The sequence below is a fragment of the Canis lupus genome, chromosome 23 (genome assembly GCF_048164855.1).
Source record: "Canis lupus baileyi chromosome 23, mCanLup2.hap1, whole genome shotgun sequence".
Lineage (NCBI taxonomy): Eukaryota > Metazoa > Chordata > Mammalia > Carnivora > Canidae > Canis > Canis lupus.
The window spans coordinates 45,802,904-45,830,162 of record NC_132860.1 but is presented as its reverse complement, the minus strand read 5'-3'; the positions used below and the strand labels follow the sequence as shown (position 1 = coordinate 45,830,162).

General features: G+C 47.7%; 1 protein-coding gene across 3 annotated transcripts in view; it reads right to left on the bottom strand.

The window, feature by feature from the left end:
* Positions 1-27,259, bottom strand: part of ENDOD1 (endonuclease domain containing 1) — a 43,494-nt gene that overhangs the window by 5,129 nt on the left and 11,106 nt on the right. The window contains exon 1 of one of the 3 annotated variants that reach the window (XM_072795068.1): positions 21,895-22,223. The exons of 1 other annotated variant lie outside the window; for it this stretch is intronic. In XM_072795068.1, the coding sequence (XP_072651169.1) occupies positions 21,895-22,197 (303 nt within the window). In that variant the 5' untranslated portion in view covers positions 22,198-22,223. Of the gene's footprint in view, positions 1-21,894; positions 22,224-27,259 lie in introns of those variants that run through there. One more of the 3 variants, XM_072795069.1, reaches the window with a different exon arrangement.

Here is a 27,259-nt window from a genome sequence, read left to right as displayed (position 1 = left end):
CTGGACTAAAAAGAATATTTGGTTTAGAAAGTCTAACATAAGGGCACCTGGGTGGCTCAGTGGTCTAGTGTCTGCTTTGACTTGGGTCGTGATCCCAGGGTCCTGGGATCCAGTCCCGCATCAGGCTCCCTGCATGGAGCCTGCTTCTCCCTCTGCCTGTGTGTCTGCCTCTGTGTCTCTCATGAATAAATAAATAAAATCTTAAAAAAAAAAAAGAAAGTCTAACATATTCTTTGAGACAGTGTCACCTAAAGGGCAGATGTATTTTTCCATGCTCTCTGCAGACACAGTTTAATGATCTGGTTATTGCCATTATAGTAAATTACTGACAACACCACTCCCTGAGGACAAAAATATGCCTATGACATAAGAGGTAATTTCAGACTACACTTCTGGTTTACACTTGCCTTCTTGCATGCACCGCTAATCTCACTCTTTGGTTTCCCAGTGGAATCTCAGGATGGAGGGACAGGCACAAAGCTCTCTCTGTGGACTCCACATCCCTGCTGACCTTGTCCCACTGGGTTGCCCATGTCATTGGATACAGTTCCTGTGTTTCATGGAAAGTTTTTTTTTTTTTTCCTAATCACAACATGCTAAGTAGGTTTTAGAAAAATGAACTCTTCCCCTCCACAAGCATCCTGTCCCATAAATAATCTTGTAATGAATTCCTTTTCAAACTTAGTACCAAGAAAAAAATAGTCTCTCTCAATGAGTTGGTCTCTATACCAGACAATAAAAGCTATTTAAACCCATTGGGTTTCTTTTTGTTTTGGAATTAAATGAAAGGAGACTTTCAGTTTTCCTGCCAACATGCATGTAAGAAAAACAGATGGATAGAAAATTGCAAAAGAGGACCGGAGGGGAAATATTCATCCATTCAACAATATTTATTAAGCATATATTACATGTGACTGGTACCACAGAAGGACGCATTAGCACTGGGAACAACCATCACCACTACCACCATCAACATTTATTGAACACTATATGCCAGGTTCCATTCTATGAACTTTACATGTATTAAATCAGTAAGTGGTTATGCTAAGTCTTCACTCATTTAAACTTACCAAAAAAATGAGGTACTATGGTATTAGTCTCACCTTTTGACAGATGAAGAAACTGAGGCACATCAAGATTAAGAAGCCTACTCAAGGTCACACAGTGAGTGGTGGCATCACCACATGAACACAGAAAGTCCAGCCCCGTGGCTGGTGTCCTTACTGTTTTCTATGCCTCAAGACAGGCCTTCACATTAAGAAAGTCACCATCTATTTGGGGAAATGAGATACAAAGTTAAATAGGAAACCAAGAAAAAGACAACAGTGCCATGCAGGTTACCATAGATGCTAAATAAATGATATAAAGAGGGGCACCTGGGTGACTCAGTTGTTAAACATCTTGCCTTTGGCTTAGGTCATGGTCCCAGGGTCCTGGGATCAAGTCCTGCATAGGGCTCCCTGCAGGGAGCCTGCTTCTCCCTCTGCCTGCATCTCTGCCTCTCATGAATAAATAAAATCTTTTAAAAAATAAATAAAATAAAGAAAAAGAGCAAATGAATTTCAAAGGAAGGAAGGGCACAACGAATGCAGTCAGAGATGACTTCTTACTTCTTGGAGAAGACAGAGCTGAGGTGGGATTAGAAGGATGTGCATGACTTCGATGAACACAGAGAAACCGAAAGGTTAGTTAAGGCTTAACAAGACTTTGGCATCAAGGCATGGGGGTAGAGACCACACCAGCCTGTGAAAATAGAATTCTTTCTCTCTCCTTTTTTTTTTTTTTTTAAGGATTAATTAACTTATTTGAGGCATTGAGGGGCAGAGAGAGAGTCTCTAGCAGTCTTGAGCACAACCCTGAGATCAGGACTGAACTAAACTCAAGAGTTGGACACTCAGGGGATCCCTGGGTGGCGCAGCGGTTTGGCGCCTGCCTTTGGCCCAGGGCGCGATCGAATCCCACATCCAGCTCCCGGTGCATGGAGCCTGCTTCTCCCTCTGCCTATGTCTCTGCCTCTCTCTCTCTCTCTCTCTGTGACTATCATAAATAAATAAAAAAAATTAAAAAAAAAAAAAGAGTTGGACACTCAACCAAATGAGCCGCCCAGGCACCCCAAAAATAGGATTCTACGTAAGTAAAAGTGAAAAGCTGAATTGGAAAGGATAAGCAGGAAGCAGAGTATAAATGATCTGATGTACAGATAACTCATCTTGGGATAATTATTACTTCCACTTACTGAGCACTCGTGATGCACCAAGCACCACAGAAAATGGTCTATATATAAAGCATCCTTTTTAACCCTAATGGGATCCCCATCACCTCAGATACGGCAAAAATTGTAAAGCACGTTTGCAAATGACTACGATTCAGAAAGCACTGCCCTGCTGCATCCCATTTACTCTCCACATAACCCAATGGGAGAGGCACTGTCTCCATTTGACACACAGGAAAATGAAAACTCACATAAGCAATGGGTACAAGGTCACCCAATATCTAAGTGGCAGGGCCAAGGTTTATACCCAGATTCTCAGGCTCCAAAGCCCCAGCCCCCCGCCAGCAGCAGCCCTTGGATGAGGAAGGCAGCATGAGAGCCACAGGGTAGCCACACTGGAGGACACAAGAAGGACAAGACACAACTGGGAAACACAGATGGAGCCGTTGGACAATCAGTCATCTAGGGTCACATCAAAAGTCAGGGGAGGAGAAAGCTTTGGTGAGAGAGGATCGACAGTGTGGCACCCACCACAGAGAGGGAAGGTTAAGGATGACAATAAAGACCAAAACCTCTGAGGATTCGAGAATCCTTAGTGAGGCTTCAAAGGGCGATTTCCACTGAGGGTTTGGCAAGGGAGGCAGGTGACAAGACTGACTGGATACAAGCAAGAGGGAGCTGAGACAGACACAGGCTTGTTGGAGAAGTCTGTAGGTAAAGGCAGGAGGTAAGGAGGCTCTTCGTTGGGAAGCAGGGCTCACAGGAATCAGCAAAGGTGGTCCTGCTGCCCCCCACACACAACCCAGGGAAAGGGGCAGGGTGGGGAGGGGTTCTAGGTCTCTGTGCGTGCGAGCGAACATTCTGAGGCCCAGAGGCATCTCAGGGGCACAGTGCCACGGAGCACCAGCCCAATCCCTGAGGGCTTCTGGGCTGCGAAATCCCTATAGACCTCAGGGACCTGAGTCACCTGGTGCTGATTTGTCACTGAGCGGGGAGGAGGAGCTATGTGCCGACCATGATGATGGTCTGCTGAACATGAACAGAAGCTTCGGCACTCATCAGCAGTACTCTACCCCCTTCTTCCCTCCTTCCTCTCGCTGTCTTCCCAACTCCTGTAGGAGTCCACAAGCACCTTCTCAGAAGCAGTTCAGAGGCCTGGCAGGTACAGGGGGTCCATTAACCCCCTTCCCAGTATTAAGACTGCACAAGGATTTTGACAAGACAACTCTACAGGGCCAGAAAACCAGGAGGTCCCAGCCAGGACCCCCAAGACCAGGTGGGGGACTGCACCATGGCCAGGAGAGTGGCAGCAGAGGGAGAGTGTATCTGTGCCCTGAGAGTGTGCAGAAACACAGAATGTTCCAGAATGCACAGCTGCACAGAGGCTTTGCAGTGGGCTTGGGATGACCAACCAGGTGAGAAGGACGGGAATGTGGGAGATGCCACCAAGGTTAGTTTTAAAGAGCACACACAATGGATCCACCAGAAAGAGATCTTGCGGGAGGGCGGTGTCTGCGTGTGCCAGAGATCAGGCTCCTGTGCATTTGCTTCTTGCGTTTTTACAGGCTGCAAGTTCCACAAACACCAGGATCACCTCTCATACTTTTGTCTGCTACAAACCTAATGAAGACTCTGCATATGATAGGTTTCTGGTAAGTGGTGGCCGATTAGTATGCTGGTGATCATGATGGCACCAATGGCACAGAGGAGCGGGACAGCAAAGAGAATGACAGTGGTAGCACGTGGAGAAGAGTCAGCCTGGAATGAGGGGACCTCTGCTGAGAACACAGGGGACGACGGAAGGGTACATGGGGGGTTGGTATTGGTGAGTTCTCTGCCATATGTGGGGGACGTGGCAGCAGGACCATAAGGAGAACACAGTGTGCAAGCCTCCAGAGGTCACAGTGCCAGGGAATTTAGGAGAGAGGAAATATGCTGGGAAGAAATGAAGGCTGTGTGGAAGCCAGCCAGGGTTAATGGGACAGGCCAGATCTGTTTAGTCCAGGGTTGCAGTTTTTATACTATTTTACCCACAGCCATTACCCATACATACTCCAGGGACAGGTGCAGAGAAAGAACTGGTGAGGATGAAGGGGGCGGGGGCAGGGAGGCTTGGCATTGCAAACAGAATTGAAGCGCCTCTGAGACCAGGTGGGCAGGGGCTGAGGTTGGCAGGTGACACCTCCTGGCACTGCTCCTGAAGAGACAGTGGGTACAGGTGAGGAGCAAGACAGGCTCAGGGGACGTGGACCGGGGATGCTGGAGGAGGGGGGGGGCACCCACACGAGGAGGGGGACACAAGTGGACAGTGGAGTTAGGCAAGCTGGCCACCAAAGACAAAGTGGGGAGAAGTGGTCCAGGCCCTGAAACTATGCTTATCCATCTGTCTGTGCCACTGAACTAGAGTCGGAGCCGGTGGCCAACGATGCCTGTGTTCTTGCACCTAGCACAGAGGCCCTTCGCACCAGGAAGCCATTGGTAGTTGTGGAAAGAATGAGCCCATCTGACCTCTACAACAATCTCCTGATGCATATAATTTCCTCCAGTTTGCAACTGAGAAAGAGAGGCCCCAGAGAGAACAGTTTGTCCTTTGGTGCTGCTCCAGGATCTGCCACATGGAAAGGTGGCCATCTAGAAGGATCATCAGAGCAGTTATAAAACTTCTCAGTGATTCAGGAAGGGTGGAGTTTCCCCCCCGGAGAATCTCAGGCTGAGGCTAGAGATGCACTCGCGGGGCTGATTCAGATGAGACCCCATGATCAGGAGAGACCCAACGGGCTCCCCCCAACTCTGTGGCGATAAAGAGGCTATATCGTTTGGGGAGTTGTTTTATTTCCAACGAGAACTAAGTAATCGAATGGGCTGAAGAGTTGGTGTTCTAATTCTGTTTCTGCCCTGAACTATGATGTGCACACAGGGACACTGAAAACATGCTGTCGTCCTCCTGCCCATCATGAAGTGGTAAGAGGGCCTCTCCTTACAGGGCATATGAGAGCAGCCGACAGTCGGAACATCAGATAATCTTATCAGACCTGGAGCTGGCTGGTGCACACAGGCCCTCAACACACTCGCACACACTAGAATAAACGAGATCTGAGGCCTTGGCTGAATGCTGAGAGAATGTATTCACCATGGAAAATACCCAGCTTGAGGAAAAGGGCTGCCTTTCATAAACGTAGCAGGACCAGGAGAGCAGATGAGGGAGCATTTGAGGAAGACTAAACCCTAAGACCTTTCAGCTATCAGGAAAGGGATAAACCGAGCTCTGACCCACCTATTTAAGAAAAATAAAATCCTCCCTGTTTGGCATCCAAAATATTCTTTATCCTCTTGGGAATAGAAACAGCTTTAGAAGACTTAGTAGGATTTTTTATTATTATTATTTTAATTTCTTCTTCTTCTTTTTTTTTTTTTTAAAAGAGAAATGCAGGGCTTTCCATGCCCTGAACTTCAGCACTCAGGTGGACTTCCCTGTCCTCTCGGCCCTCCTCCCCATGAATCACCCTTCCTCTGGGCCCCCCTGGGCCACTCACACACCTTCCTGCCCCAGGGAGGAGCCTGATTTTCAGCTCTCCCTCCTGCTGCTGGGCACCCTGGGCACACTGTCCGTGCTCAGTGCGTGCAAAGTGAGCCTGAGGAGGTGCAAAGGCAACTGGGGGAAGTGTTCTCTCCTCCTATGGTCAGAGGATGACGGAACAGAAGAAATAATCAAAGGATGTTCCTCTTCCATTTCAGACTTTTCTTTTTCTTGGAAATTAAAAAAAAAGAAAAAAGAAAAGAAAGAAAAGAAAAGAAAAGAAAAGAGAAAAAGAAAGAAAGAAAGAAAAAGAAAAGAAAAGAAAAAAAGAAAAAAGAAAAGAAAAGAAAAGAAAAAAGAAAAGAAAAGAAAAGAAAAGAAAAGAAAAGAAAAGAAAAGAAAAGAAAAGAAAAGAAAAAAGAAAAAAGGGAGCGATTAAAAAAAGGACCAACCCAAAACTGGCCACACCTGCTGTCAAGGGACTCCTGGGAGAGGCCAGTGGGTGGCCCCGGGGACAGACAAACTCCCCATGGGCTCCTCCAGCTGCTCCTTCTCACAAAAACTCTAAGTTTCAAGCTCCTTCTGGGAGCCTGTGAAAATGTGCCGAGAACTCCTTTAAGTCCTTCCAGAAGTGCAGCACCTTCTCAGGTTACATTGTCCTTGCTCTTCTTGGGTTTCCTTCCTCATTACTCACTGAAGCTTGTTTTCTACTCTGTACTCCGCTTTCTTTTCCAGAGCAATTATTCTTAGCATGTGACTGTGTTGTACAGAATTCCACAAAGTCCATTAAGCTAAGATATTTCCATTTCTAATTTTTTCCACCTTCTGGGTTCAGACAAGATTAGAGGTTCTTAGGTCTGGCTGCATGTCAGAATCACCTGGAAGCTTTAAATAAAATATGTCCAGGCCTCACCCCAAACCAATTAAATAGGAGTTCTGGCATCAGGAGAAGGCTGGGAATCAGGATGTTTTTAAAGTTCTCCAGATGATTCTAAATTGAGAACCTGCTGAGCTAGATCTCTATCAGATTTTCATTTATCTTATCAGGCTCTGGTGGAATTAACTCTTGCTCAGATGGCTACTACAAGAAATTAGTGATATCTCCTTAAATCAGTAGTTTTCAAAATTTAGTTTCTATCAGAAGTACCTTGGTCCTTGTTAAGAATGCATATTCCTGGGCTTCACACCAGAGATATATTCAGTAGGTCTGGAGTGGGACCCAAAAGTGCATTTCACCACTACCCCAGGTGACGCAGATGCAGAGGCTCCATGAACCCCACACCTAAAAGCAAACGTTTAAATCACCTTTGGGTAGTGCCCCAGCTGGGCTTAACTGATTCACATGATATTTGTGCTATGTGAGAGTATTATCCACAAATTCCAAGAGCTGTGAAGATAATACCAAGGGAGAGAACAAAGTATTAAAGGGCCATTAAGTCCCTCCACCTATCAGACCAGTTAATATTCTGATCATTTTTATGATTTGTAAACATGGATTTCTTGTCTTATTCACATATGAAATGAGAAGTCCATTTTTGCTAATTTACACTCAGTAATTTATACTCTTTTGAGCATATATTACTACTCTAACATCTTCAACAGCACCCTATATTTCCTGGTTAAATGACAAACAGGCATATTCGTCAGGCCTCCCACCCACAAAAGTCCTCCTTTCTCTTCTCTCAAATCTTCCCTTACATTCAACCACAATAGGTCCACCCCTTCCCAACCACATCAGTTACATGGATGTAATATACATGCTTCCCTCTGCACTCCCTCCAGGGGCCTCAGTGGTAGGGGTGCCTCCACCATTCCTCTCTGCTACTTGCGTGGGTGCTCAGTAGCACCCATGGATGGGCCTGTTGCTCAGGCCCAGCCTCACAGCCTCCCATGCTGGGGGTGGGGGGAAAGGGAGGAGGTCTCCTTTGGCCTCACAGATCCATTCTCCACTCTTCTCTGCCCCACTCTGTGCCACAGGAGGCTGACTTTTAGGACCCACATCATCTGAGCTCTCTTGCCCTCTGGCTTCTGACTGGAGCAGCCAGTGCGGGGGGAGGGGGGAGCGGGTGTGGAGAGAAACCAGAGTACTTATTCCTTTGCTCCCCATCCCCCTAGCTGCTGGGGTTCTGGCTCTGGCTGAGTCTCTCTACAGTCATGGCTCTCACCAGGCTCCCGCCTGACCCCACAGGCTTGGGATGGTGACAGCTTCCTATAAATGGCTAGGCCCTAGGAGCTTTACCAGATCGTGTTGACTCCCTTAATTCTCTGTAAATAAATTCTTCATTCAATTCTGTTGGTTAAACTACTTTGAAAGTTCCATTTGTTTCCTGCCAGGACCCTCGATACAACCTCAATGAGTGTTTTCCTGAGACCACAACTGGCCCAGTCCTGGGAGACTGATTCCACCTTGGGGCCTCTGTGGCGTGACTTACACACAGAGCTGGTACACAGACCAGTCCTGTTGAGCAGTGAAGGTCACTTGAGTCATTGTCCAATATGGCTGCCCAGACTGGGGTCTCCCAGACAGCCATCAGCACATCAGCCCTTGTTAGTCAGTGTGCTATAGTTAACTTCTATTTCTAAATTGACTGTTTCAAATACTATCTCTGAAAGAGTAGCACTGCTTGCCACTTGACCCCCTCCTACCCACCTCCTTGCCAGTCACAACCAAGGGATGGCCAATCTGGCCAGCAACCAGTCAGCTGGTTCTCTTGGGTTTTCAATCCAAGACACTCAGAGACTGACAACAAGCGGAGTGTGAAGGTTGCTATATGCAGTTTAGGTGTGGTAGCCAGGCTGACCCGTGGGAAAGCTGGAAAACCCTTAAAAGACCAGGAGGGTAGGATAAAGACTCTGAAGACTGTGAGACCATTTGGCTACTAGAAATTTCCCAACTCTGGTTCCTTTGAGGCCTGTGTGTACCTCTGTTCCTATGTCTGTGAATCTACCAGTGATCTGTTACAACAGACCTGCCCTTCACCTGAATGAGCTCAGGTAAGCTTATGATTCATGCATCAACTGGCCTGAAGCATCAGGAGAACCCAGCAAGTCTCCTGTGGGAGTTGGAGCAGGAACCTTATAGGCATGGAAGCTTCTAGGCATCTGGGTTAAATTTCAGGAGCAAATGAAGAGACAAGGCCATCTTGGTTCTAGACGTCTGGGAACAGACCAGAGGCACACCCCTGGGAGCAGAGAGAATGAACTTCTACTGAGTTCCTCAACAAAGAATGTACCAATGGGCAAAGTAACATGGAAGATAGTGTACAAGCCACTGAACTCAGAGAAAAAGCAGGGACCAGTCACAAGTAAGGTAGGAATGGAGCAGGAGTATGAATTTTTGTTTTTGACTAGCTCAACAGTTTTATTAGAGAAATCCTAGATTACAAAGTACTTTAGAGTTAACATTGGGATCCTTTTTTTGTCAGTACAACACTGACAAAGCCCTGCTTTTATTGCATCTGCTTGGCCTGACCGGTCTTCTCCCATTGACCACCTTAAGAGTCTGACCTCTCACTTCCCCGGAACAGGCCAGGAAACCATTTGAGCAATGATACTGAGTCAAATATAGGACCATGATGGCCCTAAGCCTGGCTGTCTCCACGGCAGGCAGGTCTCGGAAGTAAAGATTACTTGTTGGTTCAACATGCTTATTGTATATCTACTGAGTGCTTAGACACAATGCAGGGTGCCTTTTGTATATGCTGTCACACCAAGTCTTCCCAACTTCTCTATGGCATAGGGAAAATTTATTAGCCCCATGCCATAGGTAGGGGACTGAACTCCATGAGATTCAGTAACATTTCCAAGGTCACACAGCTGGTAAATGACAGGACTCAATCCAATTTTATCTCTCTACAAGACCCACTTTTTTTTTTTTTAAGATCTTTAAAATTTATTCATGAGAGACACACACAGAGGCAGAGATATAGACAGAGAGAGAAGCAGGCTCCATGCAGGGAGCCTGATGCAGGACTCGATCCCAGGACCCCACGATCACGCCCTGAGCTGAAGGAAGATGCTCAACCACTGAGCCACCCAGGCTTCCCCAAGACCCACTCTCTTAACCGCTCTGTGTGCTCGCTCTATCTTTGCCCCTTTGGGGCTAACAGTCTAGTAGGAGATAATTAAGTTGGTCATGATCTGCCTTCCTGACTTAAGGTAACAAGACACGTGCATGAGGGGACTGGGTCTTGTTCCAGGACCGTGTCTTAGACTCCTATTTCTTGGCTTGGCACTGAGAGAACTCAACAAATGGTTTGAATGTGGATGAGAATGACAACACCAATCAAAGTGTCAATCGGCAACTGGGTGTCTGACGATGCATTCTTGGCGGTGCTAAGATTCTAGACCCGCTGACCAGGAACGGATAAGTGAAAGGGCAGATAATAAACAGGATGGGTTTGCAAACACCTGCCATCCTATCCTTCCCTCTTAAATCCCAATTCACTGACAGAGAACAAATTTATGATAAGGTCGTCTCTGACTAGCTATGACCACATTTCATTACATACCTGAATGAGAGGAAATACTCTGGTGCTAGGAAAGGCTCAGAGCCTATCTCCACACAAGATGACAGTTATCAGAAATAGCCTTTCTCAAGCTGACAAAATTGATCCTTCATTGTAAACATCATTAGAGAAGGGGACTTGACAGCCCTCAGGTCCTTTCCCACAGCAGAGGAACTCTGTCAGGAAATGGCTTGTTTCCAACCCAAACTCTCCTGGAACTATTCAATCTTCCCCTCCTGTATTTGGCACAAAAGAGATAGCTTATGCTTCTCAATGCTGTGCAATAAATAAGATCTGAGGCTAGTAAATCTGCCCTCGGGCAAAATCATTTCCATTTGTTCAACCTTTTCTCCTGGGTTTTATGAGTATCACTCCTCTTCAAGCTCCTTTAAATATGAGAGTATGGGGCAGTGGAGCATGGGAACAGAACACCAGATTAGAAATGAGGAGACCTGTCACAGCTCTGCCACTGACTGGCCTCCTGACTTTGGGCAGGCCAGTGAGTCCCTGGAAGAAGACAATGATCACCACCGCTGAGGAGCACAGGAAGGGGGCAGGTTCTTTCAGGCCACCTGTGAGTTGCGTAGACACTGACTTGAAAAAATATTATGAAGTAGACTTTGCATTTGAAGGCCCCAGGCCTTCTGTTTCTAAATGAAATAAATTATTTCTATACATGTGCAAATCCACTCATTGGAGAGCCTTTTCACTTTCCCACTCCAGGGCTATGATGGTCCTTTGAGGGGCTTGTCAGCTGTGGCTTCAGAGTCCAAAGGGGTGTTGAACCCTGTCGACCAGAATAAAGGGTCTGAGAGCCTATATGCATCTCAATGTGTAAAAGAAATTTCTGGAATGTTAGTGTGCGTGCGCACACACACACACACACACACACACAAACTGTAAAGGTTAGTTGTCTGTGAGAAATGAGATCTTTTTCTTTATACACTTCTAAAATGCTCAAAAAATATTTTTACCATAAGCACATACTACTTTTATAATCCTAAAAACCCTTAATATTATAAATGATGGCCATCACCATACATTAAAAGGGTTAGTTGAAAATTGTTTGCAGATCTATATCTAGGGCTGGCAGGCTGGCAAAAGGACTGGGATTGCTCACCTTTCAAATTTCACTGTTGCCATTCAATCCATATTTTTTAAGTGCTCAACATCCAGCAACATTTCCTAATTACTTACAAAGTGCTGGCATGATGCTAGCCCAGGGGCTGGCCAGCTACCTCCTGTGAAGCCAAAGTCAGCCTACCACCAGTTTTCATAAATAGAGTTCCCTTGGAACACAGCCACACTCATTCATTTATGTATCGTCCAGGGCTATTTTCCTGCAAAAATGGCCTAGCTGAATAGTTGCATCAGAGACTGTATGGCCGGGACGCCTGGGTGGCTCAGCAGTTGAGTGTTTGCCCTAGGCTCAGGGCATGATCCTGGAGTCCCGGGATTGAGTCCCACATCGGGCTCCCTGCAGGGAAGGGAGCCTGATTCTCCCTCTGCCTCTATCTCTGCCTCTCTCCCTCTCTGTCTCTTGTGAGTAAATAAGTAAAAAGTCTTTAAAAGAGAGAGAGAGAGAGAGAGAGACTGTATGGCCAACAAAGCCTAAAATACTTACTATTTGGCTATTTGTATAAAAAAGTGTGCTGGTCCCTGTGTTAGATAATGAGGATCTGACCATGAGCAACTAGCCTGGCACCCTGCCCTCATGGAACTTAGCATCTAGCTGGGTGGCACTCAGTCAGTCACACAAATAAACAAATAAATGTATAATTGTAACATACTAGCAGAGGAAGGTTATGTTTGGCACTACTAGAGAGTATTCTGAGCAGTTGACCTATTTGGGAATGTCATGGAAGACAAAAAAGCAAAATGAAATAGCAGGTACATAGGCCCTTTGATGGTAATTAAAACAACAGCAGCTTCACTCTCACAGAAATAAGCCTCTTTGCCAGAGGTAAAGGCCTAGCAATGTGGGCAGCACCAGATAAAGCTGGGTGGGGAATGGGAGACACATGTGCAGGACTCTGGAGACCACGATAAGGACTTATCTTTATATGAGGAGAATGGGGAGCCCTGGAGGCTTTCCAGTGAGGCTGTTGGAGGCACGATGGGATTGATGATCTGAGACAATTTCTGGCTTCCAAGGGGAGTAAGTTTAGAGATGTGAGTAGGAGGGATTAACTACTGGGGAAGCTGTTTTGCAGAGGCCTAGAGGAAGATGAGGGGAGCTAGTACTTCCAAGTGTAGATGGCAGGGATCACAGGGAGTTGGTCTTTCCAGTTAAGGTGCAAGAGCAAGGCCACCACCCACCCCGAACAGTGCACTTGGCCATGAAGAGGTATCTGTCATCATGGATACCATGGCTCCAGATACAGTAGAAATACTCCAGAATGAGAAAAGACCTATGATGGTTCATAAACTCAGCTTTCCCTTCCCTAGGCTTCTGTGCATTCTGAGATTGCAGTAGATGACTGGTCTTTCAGAAACATAAATTACATGACTCTCTTCAGTCATACATCCTGGTCAATTCACTCAAAACACTGATGTGATTGATACGGGTCAGCTTCTTCCCTCAGTTAGACATATTAAAATAATGGAAAGGGGACTTCCTGAAACCAATGCTACCATCTCCCAGAGACACTGGGCAGGCTCATTCCCCAAGCTGGGTTGATGCCAGGTTACCTAGGACAAAAGGGCAAGGCAAGAACCTGCACAGGGGGAGGACTTCAGTTTACTAACAGTCATAAATAAAAAGGATTTCAAGGACATGGGGTGAGCGAAGGCCCTCCCCTGGTCCCAAATTGGGATGTACTACATTGGTGGAGTAGGAAGTGTCAGAATGTGCTAAATTCAGCTGCCTTTCCTTCTCTGGGGAACCAGGCTGGGTGCATCGAGGGACTCTTGAGCATCCTAGGGCAGAAGGATGGATGAGTTGTTCCTCTATCTCTGTTCCAGAGGTGGGGCTCTGGAGGGTGTGGTTTGCTTGCATCCACTCCCCTCGGGCAATTGCCACCTGGTCCAGAACCGAGCTGTCCTCATATTCCTGCATGGCACCAGCCTACCTGCAGCCACAGCAGCCCCACGCCCCCACAGATACAAGAGCCTTCCCTTATCCTGACCATGCTCACCAAGACTCAGGGAACCATCCTTGTTGCTTGACAGAGTTTTTAGATGATCCATCCCCACCCCCACACCCTGCCCCACCTTATGCAGAATGTCTGTTTGCATAATGGCCATCAGAACTGTTCGAATGGATCTTGAGCAAAAGGGAGGGAACAGCACCCTCAGCCCCTTACAGTGCTTAAGGCTCCCGTAACCTGCTCTAGCTACAGCACAAGGGTGCACCCAAAGGCCATGAGCTTTGACGGTCACTGGCTGTGGGGCTGGGCACACGCTCTGTTCTATAGAATCCTGATAAATGAACGTGCAAACTTTGGCAAGAGGAGCTTCACCAAGGAGAGGTAAACAGTAGCTCTCCCATCCACTAACAGGTTGGCTAACAGAGGAGGTTCCCTGTGCTCTCTGCCGTCAGACAGCCCCAGCTCCCATCCTTCCTAGCTGTGTGGACATGGAAGGGTAATTCAGCAGCCTCCTCTGTCCAAGGAGCATAGCCACAGCGCCTATTTCCTATGTCTGTCATGGGAATTACATGAGATCACAGGTGAAAACATGCCCAGGGCCGTAAGTTAGGACCCAGAGAGTTCGCGGTCCCCGCCTGAAGCTCCGCTGAACACTGAAAGGCAGAAAGGCATCTCGTGCTGAGCACTGAGCACGTCTAACACACCTGCTGCTCTTCGTCTTATTCATGGTAACTCCATTCTTCCAGTTGTTCTGGCCGCAGTCCTTGGAGTCATCTGTGACTCCTCCCTTTCTCTCACTCTTCGCTCTTCCTTCAAAACATACCGACTGCTAGACTGCCACCACCAGTGGTCCAAGCCACCACTGTTTCTTGCCAGATTATCTGGCCTCTCTGTTTCTGCCTTTGAGCCTACACAGTCTGTTCTCAATGAAGCAGCTGAAAGGATTCTACTAAAAAATGTAAGAGTGTGTCAAAAACCCCCTATTTAAAGATGGCACAGTGGCATCGGGTCTCACATAGAGTAAAAGCCAAGCTTCTTACCAATAGCCCAGAAGGCCCTGCATGGTCTGCCATCTCCCACTCCATCTTTCTGACCTCATGTCCCACTACTCCCTCATTAATCCTTCCTCAAACATGAGGAACATGCCTGCCTCAGGGCCTTTGCACTTACTGTTCTCGCTGCCTGGAACATCCTTCCCCCAGACACCTGCAGGACTGGTTTTGTCACTTCCTTAGGGTTTGTACACAAAGTCACCTCCACAGTGATCCTTCCCTGAAAACCCTTTGAAAAGGTCACCTTTCCCCTGATACCTCATATCCTCTTGCCTTGCTTTATTTTTCTTCTTAGCACTCTATTTAACATGCTATGTCTTTTATTTATTTATTTTACCACCTGTGTCCTCTACTGGATAGTAAGTAAGCTCCAAGAGAGAAGGTATTTTTGTCTGATTCATTGCTCTATTCCCAGGGCCTAGCACAGTGCCTGGCACATAGCAGATGTTCATATAACTATTTGTTGATTTAGTGAATTAGCTGACAGAGGGCCCAGGGCTTTGGGTGTTCCTGCCAACTGAAACTCAATCAAAACCCAAAACCAATCATCCCTAAGATTAAGGTACAAGTTGCCTAGAACATGTAATTTAGCTTTGATTTTCAAATGCTGTTTCATCCATCTGTTTACTCTGCAATCTGGGGAAACATACCCATATTTTTCATTTTGATGCCAAGTGTAGGACATCCTCAGCCTGACCTCTAGGGATTGAACCACACTTCTGTCTGACATTGCGTCAAGAGAAAGTGTGCCAGGAATACTAATGGTGCTTCCCTTTTTGGTTCATGCCATGACTCAGTTTCTTTTTTATTTCTCCCTCTTGTCAGTGGCCAAATAGATTAGCAGGCAACAAATTATTACTGCTGTAGATGCCAAGTTCTGTGGGGTGATAGGTTACATGGCCACTCCTGGAGACATGATACACAGCTTGAAGGGGGAACACATTTTTGAAATAATAGTAATTCTAGGAGAAAGAGCAGATCACAGGAAGCAAAAGCTACTGGCAAGTAGGAGGATTTATTTTCTCACATTCTTACTTGTACTTTAAGAGTTTCACTGACAATTTAAAAGGAAGAGAAATTTGAAACCCAAGAATAAAATCTTTACTCAAGGAAAGCAAGGTTGAACCACCATGAGCTCATAACTGAGCTAATGACCATCTGAAGTGGGGATTTTCAGAATGGTCCATTCAAAGCAAGACCGCAAATCATCCAAAGAACTAGATGAATTCAGTAAAATAAAATGACAACCCTAGTCAATCAATTTGGAATCTGGAGAGAAAATAATACAAATGCAGTTGTTGGAAAATGGCACAACCGAGGAGAAAGTACACTTAGGACTTTGGAACCGGGCAGCCATAACCTCCAATTCAGGCTCTGCATCTAGAAGTTGTAGGACCATGGGGAAGCGATTTAACCACTTGGAAGCTCAGTTTCCTAGACCATAAAACATGGCCCATAACACCTACTTATATGAATGAGTTAATTTGTGAAGACCCTCATACACAGTAAGGGAATCAATAAATGATAGCTCCTTTCCTGGGCCATCCAAATTTAAGTCTGAACTGAAAGAATGGTGTACAGATCTGTCACCACTGAACTGTTTCAGAACAAAATATCCCTAAAATGTTCTGTCAGTGTAGGGCAAGTACCTTTACTTGCTCCTGAGAACAACCACAAATCAAACAGAAACGTTGAATTTGGGATCCCTGGGTGGCGCAGCGGTTTGGCGCCTGCCTTTGGCCCAGGGCACGATCCTGGAGACCTGGGATCAAGTCCCACGTCGGGCTCCTGGTGCATGGAGCCTGCTTCTCCCTCTGCCTGTGTCTCTGCCTCTCTCTCTCTCTCTCTGTGACTATCATAAATAAATAAAAAAAAATTAAAAAAAATAAAAAAGAAAAAAAAAGAAACGTTGAATTTAAAGTTGAAGAAAAAGCCAGGAAAGGAGAAAAATGCAAGGAAAGATGGCCTTTGTGACTCCTGTTTTTGCTATTTGCACCTCAGTAAGGAAGAAATTGAGAGTGACTAACTTTGGATTCATCCCTTTGAGTCAGCGGCTTCCCAGACTTACCCAGACTCAGCACAATAGATTGCAATGCAATTGCTCACTGCTTGTTTTGTGACAACACACCTCTTGGTGACTCAGGGCAGGGAGGGTGGAGGTATCTCTGGCACTGATCTTATTTTTGTTTTTTCAGTCACCTAAATCCATCCTTTCATCCACCCATCCACCCAATCTGTCACCAAAGCTCTTTCTAAGCACCTGTTGTACAAATGTGAAACATATGCCTGCCTAGTGTTTGAGAAGATACACACATGGATGTTTTACATTTTAAGAGTTGTAAAAAAAAAAAAAAAAAAATAAGAGAGTTGTAGTTGTAGAATTTCAGGAGTCACCTGTCTAATCCAACATTTAGTGTGTGTGTGTGTGTGCGTGTGTATTTGTGTATATCTTACACCTATTATAGCATGTGACTCTTGATCTCAGAGTTGTGGGTTCAAGCTCCACACTGGGTGTAGAGCTTACTTAAAAAATATAAAAAAGATTTTAAGGTAATAAAAAAAGGGAGGGAGCTGAGTCAGCAGAGCATGCGACTCTTGATGTCAGGGTTGTGAGTATAAGCCCCATGTTGGGTGTACAGCCTATGTAAATTTTTTGAACATAATAACACTGGGGTGCCCGGGTGGCTCAGTCGGTTAAATGTCCCACTCTTGATTTCTCCTCAGGTCATGATATCGAGCCCCAAGTCAGGCTCTGTTTGGGTGTGGGGCCTGCTTGGGATTCCCTCTCTCCCTCTGCTCCCCACTCCCTTCACATTCCCTCTTAAAAAAAGAATGTAATAACACCTATTGGAGTAAGTCTTTAACAAAATATACACATTAACATTTCCTAAGACCTTACCATATTCCAGGTACTGTGCTATATGTTTGTGTGTGTCACTTTGGACGTTTCCCCACTATGTGAAGTTAAACACTGTAGTCACCTCTAATAACCAGATCAGAAAAACGGAACTGGAAGAATTTAAGGTCACACAGCCTGTAAGTGGCAGAGCAGGAGGTCTGAATTCAAGTCCCCCAACCAGAAAGTATGTATCAGAATTGTCCTGTTTGCTGCACAGAGACTTAAGTGTATGATGCCTTCTATGCATCTGTTCTCTGATATAATGAAAAAGGGACTGATGTTAGAATAAAGGCTTCACAGTTTCCCAGTGTGTGTAGGTAAGAAGCCACTGACAGGAATTAAAGACCCAGAACCTAAATGAGGATCTAACTTGTGATCACTGTTCAAATGCATTTACTAAGATTTGAAATACGGCCTCACTAGGCCCTTTAGGGACAATGATTTTGTAGTTCACCAAAATCTACCCTTCGCTCCAGAGCCACAGACCCCTAAGCAACATTGACATGGCCAAGTATGTGTTCCCACTTATCCTACAGAAAGAGAAATGGAGTGGAAATTATGATCCCCATATAAAAGATAAGAAGAATTAAAGCCCTATGACCAACAATGCAATGGATCTACTGAGGTCAAAGAATCTCCATGATGTATTTAAAAAGCACTTGACTAAGAGAAAATAGTCATGAGTTCAAATTCAAGTTGTGTGACACTGAGCACATCACTTAACCCCTCTGAGCCCATCTGCTCATCTCTACAATAGAAGACAATGATATCTACCTTGGAGTATTTTTGTAAGATTAAATAAGTATAAGCTGAATAGGATGCCAGATCTGGTCAGTATTCATCTTTATAAAATGGAAGTCTTAGATGACAGCCTCCAGCACAAATTGACAATGTACATTGGTAAGGCATCACTGATCTCTTATCCAAAAATTCTTCCATTCAATGGAAAGGTATTGAAAGACGAAAAGGTTTGAGGCTCCCTGTACTAAACCAGAACCCAGTTCTCAAGTGTCCGAAGTCTTGACTGGAAACCTTCTAAAGCATCTCCACCATGCCCAAGGGGGAACATTTTCTCATCTTTTTTGCCTTTTCCCCATTCTCAATTTAAAGGGGACCACATTCCATATAAAACCTACAACAGCCCACTGATTTCTCTGCTTTCTTTTCAAGTTCTCATTCTGTCCCTCAAAAGATCCCATTTATATTCTTCCAGTGTGGGTGGAGATGGGATCCTGTATCTGACACCAAAGAGCTATTGTCCAGAGAAGAGAACCAAATCATTTGGCGTTGTTCCAAAGGCCAGAGCTGGGAATGGAAGGTTCCAGCTCTGCATATGGAACGTGTCTGCATTAGCAGCTGCTGACCAGCTATGGGGCAAGCCTGTGAAGTAGTACATGTCCCGCCAGGAAAGCTCAAGCACAGCATCTCACCCACTGCTGCCTGATTAAGCCTAATGGTTGAGACGCCCTGTGTCCCGGGCACCAGGAACGTCAGCATGACGAGCAAGGGGCAACATTCATCTCACAAGGGCTCGTGCTGAAGAGGCCAACACACAAGCAGGTAATTATAAAAAAAAATGTGAGGAGTGCAAAAAAAAGTGAGACATTATCAGAGCACTGAGCACTAGACCTAAATCAGAGGGCTATTCTTTCTAGAAGAGATGACACCTCGGCAGTCTTAAAGGATGGAGGAGGAGAAGCAGAGAGGGACAAGTTGGGGCAGCACACAAAAGGGATTCGGGGCAAAAGGAATGAGCATGAGGGAAGAAGTGACAAACAGTACTGTTTCTAAGGGGCATGCCAGGCAGCTGGATGATGCTGGAACATAGACTGTGAGGGTGGGGTGGGGTGGGGTAGGGTGAGAACCAAGGCTGGAGTTGGAGCCAGGATGCAGAGATGAACTGTGTCCTGTACATGTTAGGCAGCCAGCACCTCAGAGGTTTTAAGCACAAGAATGACAAGAGTTTCCATGATCCTTAATCCACGAGTTCCCAAGGGAAACTGCAGGAGAGCTGTGAAAGCTGCTGAATTGGGCTTTGGGAACCCCTGGGGCCAGTGCAGCCCTGCCTGACTCATCATTCAAGGCAAACACCAAGCTCCTTTGGCCTCCTGCCTCTTCCTCCCCTGTCTGCTAGGCCTCTTACAAAGCTGACTGGGTAAAAAGGTGATCTGGGCACAAGGCAAGCATCACAAGGTGCTCCGAAGCAGCCAGAAGTCCACGGTGAGCCCTGAGCATCTTTCTGCAGTGGGAACCTTGGTCGGGAAGCGGGCCGCAGGAGGGTCAACTCTGATGCAGTGTGCTCCAGAGCCCTCCTGCATCTCATCTTGCAGCTTTACCTCCTCCCTGCCTTCTTCCTTCCCTCCCTCCCTCCTGATACCCTCTGGCTCCTGGCTGACCCCCCTGAGGCTGAGGCTGGAAGGAGCGGGACACCAGCCCATCTTGCAGGGAAAAGCATCAGCTGCCACCACCATCCTGACCTCCCCAGCCAGGAACTCTGGCCTCCTGCCCTTTTCCAAACCACCATTTTTCTGATCTCTTGAGCTGCCACTTGGAACAATTTCCCCCCTCCTTCCCCATCCTCCTTCACCTCCCTAGTGCCATTCCTCCTTCTACCAAAACTCATCCTTTGGAACTCCTTCTGTAACTGCATGGTGGCTCTGCCTCCCTAAGTCTTCCTTAATCATCCTTCACACCCGCCCTCTCCCTTCCCTTATTCCCTTTTATTCTGAACCCTTGAGCTTACTGTAGCCTACATACTTCCACTGGTTTAGCAGCTCTAGCCACTCCCTGCACACTAATCCCTGAACATGCATTTCTCACTCTTGGTGATCCCTCTGCTTGGAACAGCTTTGTCTCTCTTCTGAGCCCTGCCTCATCCTCCAGGCACAGCACAAATGTCATCCTGACCCTAAGGCTCTCCCCTATCACCTCCAAGATGGGTTCAGCCTCATAGGACTCTGTTTACCTTTATTAAAGTATAGGTTTTGCTTGTGTCCTGATAGCAGCTAGTACTTATGTGCCAGGCATCTTCAGAGAACTTTATATAGTAACTCATCTCATCCTCAAGGCTGCCCTGTGATTAGCTCCAAGATAACCTGCCCAGGGTTACAGCTAGTCAATAAAGGAACTCATTCTCAAGCACACATACACACACACACACACACACACACACACACATGGCATGGCTCTAATCAGCTGTTTTGCCACCCCTCTGCCCAGCACGCTTCACCTGCACACCAGGAAGCCATAGAACCCGAGAGCTACTCTCTTGTCTCCTGGCACCCTCGGTGTCTGGCACCCAGCAGGTGATTTCTAGATGGGCTCTGAGTTCAACTGAAATATGTTTAGCATGCATTCCTGTGTCTTCTTCACATGCATGTTCTGTCTCCTTGAGCTGTCCATGAGATCCTCAAGGAGAAAGGACTAGATCGTCCGTTTCCTGACAGGTCCACAATTGTGATGCATAATAAATTGGGGGATATGCAGAGAGCTTGAGGGGTGCTGGGGGCACACTAATTTTAGATTAATGTATGTCTGATGTTTGTACAATTTACAAAGGCTTGTTCACACCAAGGTGAAGGCTATGGATTGGAGGCAGACAGGAAGGTAAGAAGATTAAGGTACAAGATGGGGTGAGACCCAGCTAAGCTCTCCAAGCTAGAAATATCTGAATGACATTACAGAAACCATAACCCAGGGCTCTGAATGAAGCACCTGAAAGCCACAGTCTGTTCACCCATGTGGTACTGGCCAGCCGTGGCCATCAGGAGTGGGTGGGCTGAGTGAGTAGCTCTGCCCCCTGCTAGGGTGGCCACTGAGGCTGGGGCAGGTGCAGGACCCAGTGGGAGGCTGGTGAGAGGGGAAGGGCCCGCCAAAGGGGAGCCTGGCTGGGTCTGTGGGAAGGAGGCCAGAGAAGCAGAGGTGGGGCGGGATGTGTTGAGGCAGGTTGAGCAGGGCCTCTGGGGACCTTCCGCAGTGTTCGGTCACCCTCACCCGCCAGTACGGAGCACTCATGACACGTCTCCAAGTGGTCTGGTAATACAGACGTGAGGAGTCACGTAAAACTAGTTCGCCCTTCCCAGTAGTTGGAGATGGTTTCCCTACCATTTGTTACTATCCCATAGCATTTCTAAAAATATGTTCCTCTAAAAAAAAAAAAGAAAAAAAAAAGTACCTCTATTGTCCTAACTCAACGCGACCTCATATGGAATTTATTCGATGTCCTGCGCATCACGGGTTTTCAGGCCCAGGCGGCCCACAGAAGAGAAGGTTTTCCACAGCGGAAAGGGCAGCGACCTGGCCTAAACGCCGGGCCCATCTCACCGGCTGGGGAGGCCTCCACAGGCCTCGTCCCTCCCCGGGGCCTTCACCTCCTCGTCCGCAAAATGGGCATGAACTGCCCGCCCGCCCCCCCAGGCCCGGGAGCTGCGGCAGCGCCGCGCTGGGGCCGGTGAGCGCCCGGCCTGGCCCCGCGGAGGAGCCGCCGAGACGTCTGCCCCGGAACCAAGGGGAGGGTCTCCGCGCGGGGGCAGGGCCGCTGCGGCCTCGGCGGGGGCGGGGGCGGGGGCGCCGGCGCGGGCGCGGGGCGGGGCGGGGCGGCTCGCAGCCCGGGCTCACCTGCGGCTCCACCAGCCAGCGGGGCTCGGCGCGGGCGGCCGGGGGGCGCGCGGGGGCGCGGAACGCCGAGAACACGGGGGCGCGGGCCCGGCCGCTGTACAGGGTGGCGAAGCGCTCGGCGCCCCCGAAGCGCTGACAGACCTTCAGGTGGGCCGCGGCCTCCAGCCCCGCGGGCGGGGTCCCGGCGTAGAAGAAGCGGTCGCACTCGCCGAAGCCGGCTTCCTCCGGGCCCACGAGCCGGCCGTCCAGCGGCCCCGCCAGGGCGAGGAGGCCGCCCAGCGCCAGCCAGCGCGCAGCCCGCATGGCCGCCTCGGGGCGGGGCCGGGGGCGCGGGGCGCCGGGGGCGCGGGGGGCCGGGGGCGCGGGGGGCCGGGGGCGCGGGGCTCTGCGGTCCGGGCCGCAGCGGGAAGCGGGAACCCGGGAACCCGGGCGCGGCGCGGCGGGGCAAGTGCTGAGCGGGGCGGGGCGGGGCGGGGCGGGGCGGGGCGGGCCCGAGGTCGAGGCCCCGCCTCCCCGCCTCCCTCCCGCCCGCGCCGAAGATGGCGGCGGCGGCGCCCCCGGGCCCCGCCCCGCCCCGCCCCGCCCCGCCCCCTCCCTGCGCGCGAGCCCGGGGGCACCTCCGAGGCGGCGGGGGCGGTCCGGGGCCGCAGGGTGCCGAGGGCGGCGGGAGGCCCGGGCCGCGGCCGTGGGGCGAGCGCGCACCGAGCCCGAGCGCAGACGAGGGAAAGGCGGGGCGGGGCCGCGAGGCTCCACCGGAGCGGTCGCGCCGTCGGAGTCCCTCCCGGGCGGCCCCGCTGCCAGGCCGAGAACCACCACCGGCGCCCGGAAGGGGCGTCCCCGGCCCGTGTGCGCGTTGGGTCGGGGTTCGGTTCCTCACCGGGGGCAGCGCCCCGTCACCGGCCCGGGTTGGGCCCTTCACCCCCGCGCGGAGCCCGCGGCCTCCCCGGAGAGCCTGCCCTTAATCACAGAAGCGGGTTATTAAAAGAATAATTAAAAACGGAATATGGAGCATTGAGAAACTGGACCCCTTCCAAAGAGAACATTTCGTGCTAAGATCGAGCTCACTCCTGTAAATGGCCCAGCCCTCGCGCCTAGGTCCTGGGCCACAGGGTGCCCGTGGCTGGCCCCGGCGAGCTCTCAGGGCCGCCCGCTCCGGGCCTCCAGGCCGCGGCCTCCGTGGGGCTGGTGCGCGCTGCAGCCGCGTTCCCTGCTCTCTCCCAGGCGATCGCCTCGGCTTCCTCTTTGCTACCGACTCTCGTCTCGTCTCACAGGGGAGGGATCTTCAAACCGGACCCTGTTGGACCTCTGCACTCATCCCTCGGTGGAACATCAGTGCACAGTCTTCGGCAAAGAGCATCACTTTTCCTCTTTCCTCTGGCGGAGGTGGAATAAAATGACATTGTATTTACAATCCAGTTGGCTGGGGCTTTTTCCAATTTGTTTGAAAACAGGACGCAAACTAGGTACTTCTCCACGCCCCCGTTCCCACCTCTGTGCTCTGCTGACAGTTCCTCCCTGGCCACCCCCATCACCACCTTAAACCAAGCCAGCCTAAACTCACCCAATTCATATCCCTTCATCCCCTCCAATTCATTCTCCAGCTTCAGTGACTTCCTAAAATAAATCTGATGTCACTCAACTCTTACAGCTGTTCAGCTGCTCTCCACTTGCCCAAGGATGCCACCCGTCTCCCCCTACCTGACCCTGTGACCACTGAGATCTGCACACCCCCACCCCACCCCTCAGCTCCAGCCTCCCACCGACCCCCTAAACGCTCAGCAGTACTAAGCAGTATTGGATTCTTTGCCGTTCCTCAAATGGCAACGCTCATTCTCGGGCCTCATAAACTGCTTCTGCTGGGCTGGACTTCCCACCACTCCCACATTCCTGTCCTTTCACCCCTTTCATTTACACCCCCCAACTAATGATCTGGTTAAACATTAGTTCCACAAACCACCCACCTTCCTGACAAGCTTGCCCTCCCCTGCCCCTGCCACTGCCCTACATGAGGTTAAGGGCCCCATTCAACTGTGCCTGCCCAGCCCAGTATATCAGCTTGTACCAAACTTTTACCCTCCCCCTTAGAAATACACATAGTGCCTGTTACAGGGTAATGAGTCAGGAAATGAATGAATGAAAGCAAAAACCCTGCTTCCACCCAACTTTATGTGAATTCTCATTGCTCTAGCTCCTTCATTCATTTTCAAATATTTTTAAAACATCTATTATGGGGATGCCTGGGTGGCTCAGTGGTTAAGCGTCTGCCTGCCCTGTCCCAGGGTCCTGGGATCGAGTCCCACATCCGGGTCCCCACAGGGAGCCTGCATCTCCCTCTGCCTGTGTCTCTGCCTCTCTCCCTGTATCTCTCATGAATAAATAAATAAAATCTTTTTTTTTATTTTTTTATTTATTTATGATAGTCACACACAGAGAGAGAGAGAGAGGCAGAGACACAGGCAGAGGGAGAAGCAGGCTCCATGCACCGGGAGCCCGATGTGGGATTCGATTCCGGGTCTCCAGGATCACACCCTGGGCCAAAGGCAGGTGCCAAACCGCTGCGCCACCCAGGGATCCCAATAAATAAAATCTTAAAAAAAAAAAAAAAAAAAAAAACACCGTGAGCAGCCTTTGTGCTAGATGTTGAGGATTCATGGGGAGCAAAGTCAGATGGGATGCCTGCTCTCCTGGTGTGGCACTCGAGCTACCATCTGATTACACAGGTCATCAGGACACAAAGCAGAAGGTAACAGATCCTGGGCACCTGCTGTGCCTCAGAGCAGAGAAGGCAATGCTGGGAACTTTCTATAACATCGACTGCTTTCCAATGCAAGGTTGGCATGCATCGATGCACCACAGGACAGAAATAGGCAGGGAAGACACATAAGCAATTACAAGACAGTAGAGGAAGTGCTACATGCTATGAGGGCCCAGAAGGCTAACCAGGGGAGAAGAAGCTCTAGAAAGACAATGGGTACACTGGAAAATCACACTTAATGAGGAGACCTGTTGAAACAATGGCTCACAAACTAGAATCATAATTAATTTTTAGCCAATTTCTTTGGCTCTCCTCTCTGGATCATCTAGCACTTGTACAAAATCAACAAATAATGAGGAAGTTAACCTCATTTAGATCTCTAGGAGAGATGAGGAGGCTGAGAAGTAGCTCCTGTTTGGATTAGAATGCCTGATTTCTTTGCCTATTAATGACTAAACCAAGAAAGCAGGCCTGGCTCACCACTCCAGTGAGTGGCAGAAAGCTTCGGAGTCCAAGGGCTGTTGACACCCAAACGAGCAGAAAGTTGATGCTCACCTAAACTTGGGGCAGAACTGTCTTCTTTCTAGCAAAGCTAAACTTTAGATGATGTCTAAAAGTAATAATTAGACAACTTCTCTTCTCATGGAAGCAACATCCATGTGTGCACATACATACTGGCTCCCCATGGGCCTGAATTAAAAAAATTCACCCCCTCCAAAAAAATTCACCCAGCCCAGGGAACTGCTGGGCATTTCTGGGTTGTTCAACTGCTTTCTGGATATTTGTCCAGATGTTAAAGGATTACTTCAGGCAGGAATAACTTTGAACACCATAAGTGGAGAAATACTTAATTTATCTGATACACCTCAAGTGTGCCTGGCTGGCTCAGTTGGTTAGGCGTCTGCCTTTGGCTCAGGTCATGATCCCAGGGTCATAGGATGGAGCCTGAATCAGGCTCCCTCCTCAGTGGGGAGTCTGCTTCTCCCTCTGCCCCTTCCCCCACTCTTGCTTTCTCTCCCCCTCCCCTGTGCATGTGTGCTTCCAACGCCCGCGCTAAAATAAATAAATAAAAATCTTTTTAAAATTTTATCTGATATACCTCAATAAAAAGAATTAATAGATAAAAATAAAAATAGATTTTTCTGAAGCTTTTTTTTTGGCTTTCCGTACCTATAGGGAGAAAAGTGTAGTGGTTATGAGCTTGAACTCTGGAGTGAGACTGTCTGAGTTCAAATGCTGGATCCTCTCACTGGCTTTGTGATCTTGGGCAAATTGTTGAACTTCTCTGTGCCTCAAGTTTCTCATCTATAAATGAGGACAATGGTAGCATGTACCTCCTAGTGTTAAGTGTAACATGCATTAAATACACCATGCTTCATTGAGTGTAAGTCATGCATTTTAAAATGTATTCAACTCTCAATATGAGAATGCAGAACATTCTATATTAAACTTTCATATTTTTAATTTTCTTCATTGTGACTAATTTGTATATTTCTATTTATCTAGAACAAATGTATATGTCCTTTGTATTAAGAAAGTTAAAAAAAATAACCTTTCCAACAGCTGTCAGACAGGAAAAGGAAATAAAAGGCATCCAAATTGTTCAGGAAGAAGTAAAACTCACACTATTTGTAGATGACATGTTACTATATATAGAAAACCCTAAAGACTCATCCAAAAAAAACTACTAGAACTGATAAATGAGTGCAGTAAAGTCTCAGAATACAAAATCAATGTACAGAGATCCGTTGTATTTCTATATACTAAAAATGAAGCAATAGAAAGAGAAACTAAGAAAACAATTCTGTGTTCCAACTGCACTAAAAATAATAAAATATCCAGAAATAAATTTAAGGACAGAAGTTGAAGACCTGTACTCTGAAAACTATAAAACATTGATGAAAGAAATTCAAGATGACACAAACAAATGGAAAGATATTCCATGCTCATGGACTGGGAGAAGCAATATTGTTCAAATGTCCATACTACCCAAAGCTACCTACAGATTTAATGCAATCCTTATCAAAATACCAACAGCATTTTTCACAGAATTAGAACAAACAATCTTAAAATACATATGGAACGACAAAAACAAAAGCAATCTTGAAAAAGGAAAACAAAGCTGGAGCTAACACAATTGCAGGTGTTAAATTACATAACAAAGCTGTGTTAATCAAAGCAGTATGGTACTGACACAAAAATAGACATAGATCAATGGGACAGAGTAGAGAGCTCAGATAAAGCCACAATTATACAGTCAATTAATCTTCAACAAAGGAGGCAAGAATATAAAATGGAGAAAAGACAATCTCTTCAACAAATGGTATTGGGAACACTGGATAGCCACATGGAAAAGAATGAAACTGGACCAGTTTCTTACACTATACACAAAAATAAACTCAAAATGGATTAAGGGCCTAAATGTAAGACCTAAAACTATAAAAATCATAGAAGACAGCACAGGCAATAATTTCTCTGACATTGGTTGTAACAGCATCTTTCTAGATATGTCCCCTGAGAAACAAAAGCAAAGCTAAATTATTGGGACTACATCAAAATAAAAGGTTTATGCACATCAAAGTAAAGTACCAACAAAGCTAAAAGCCAACC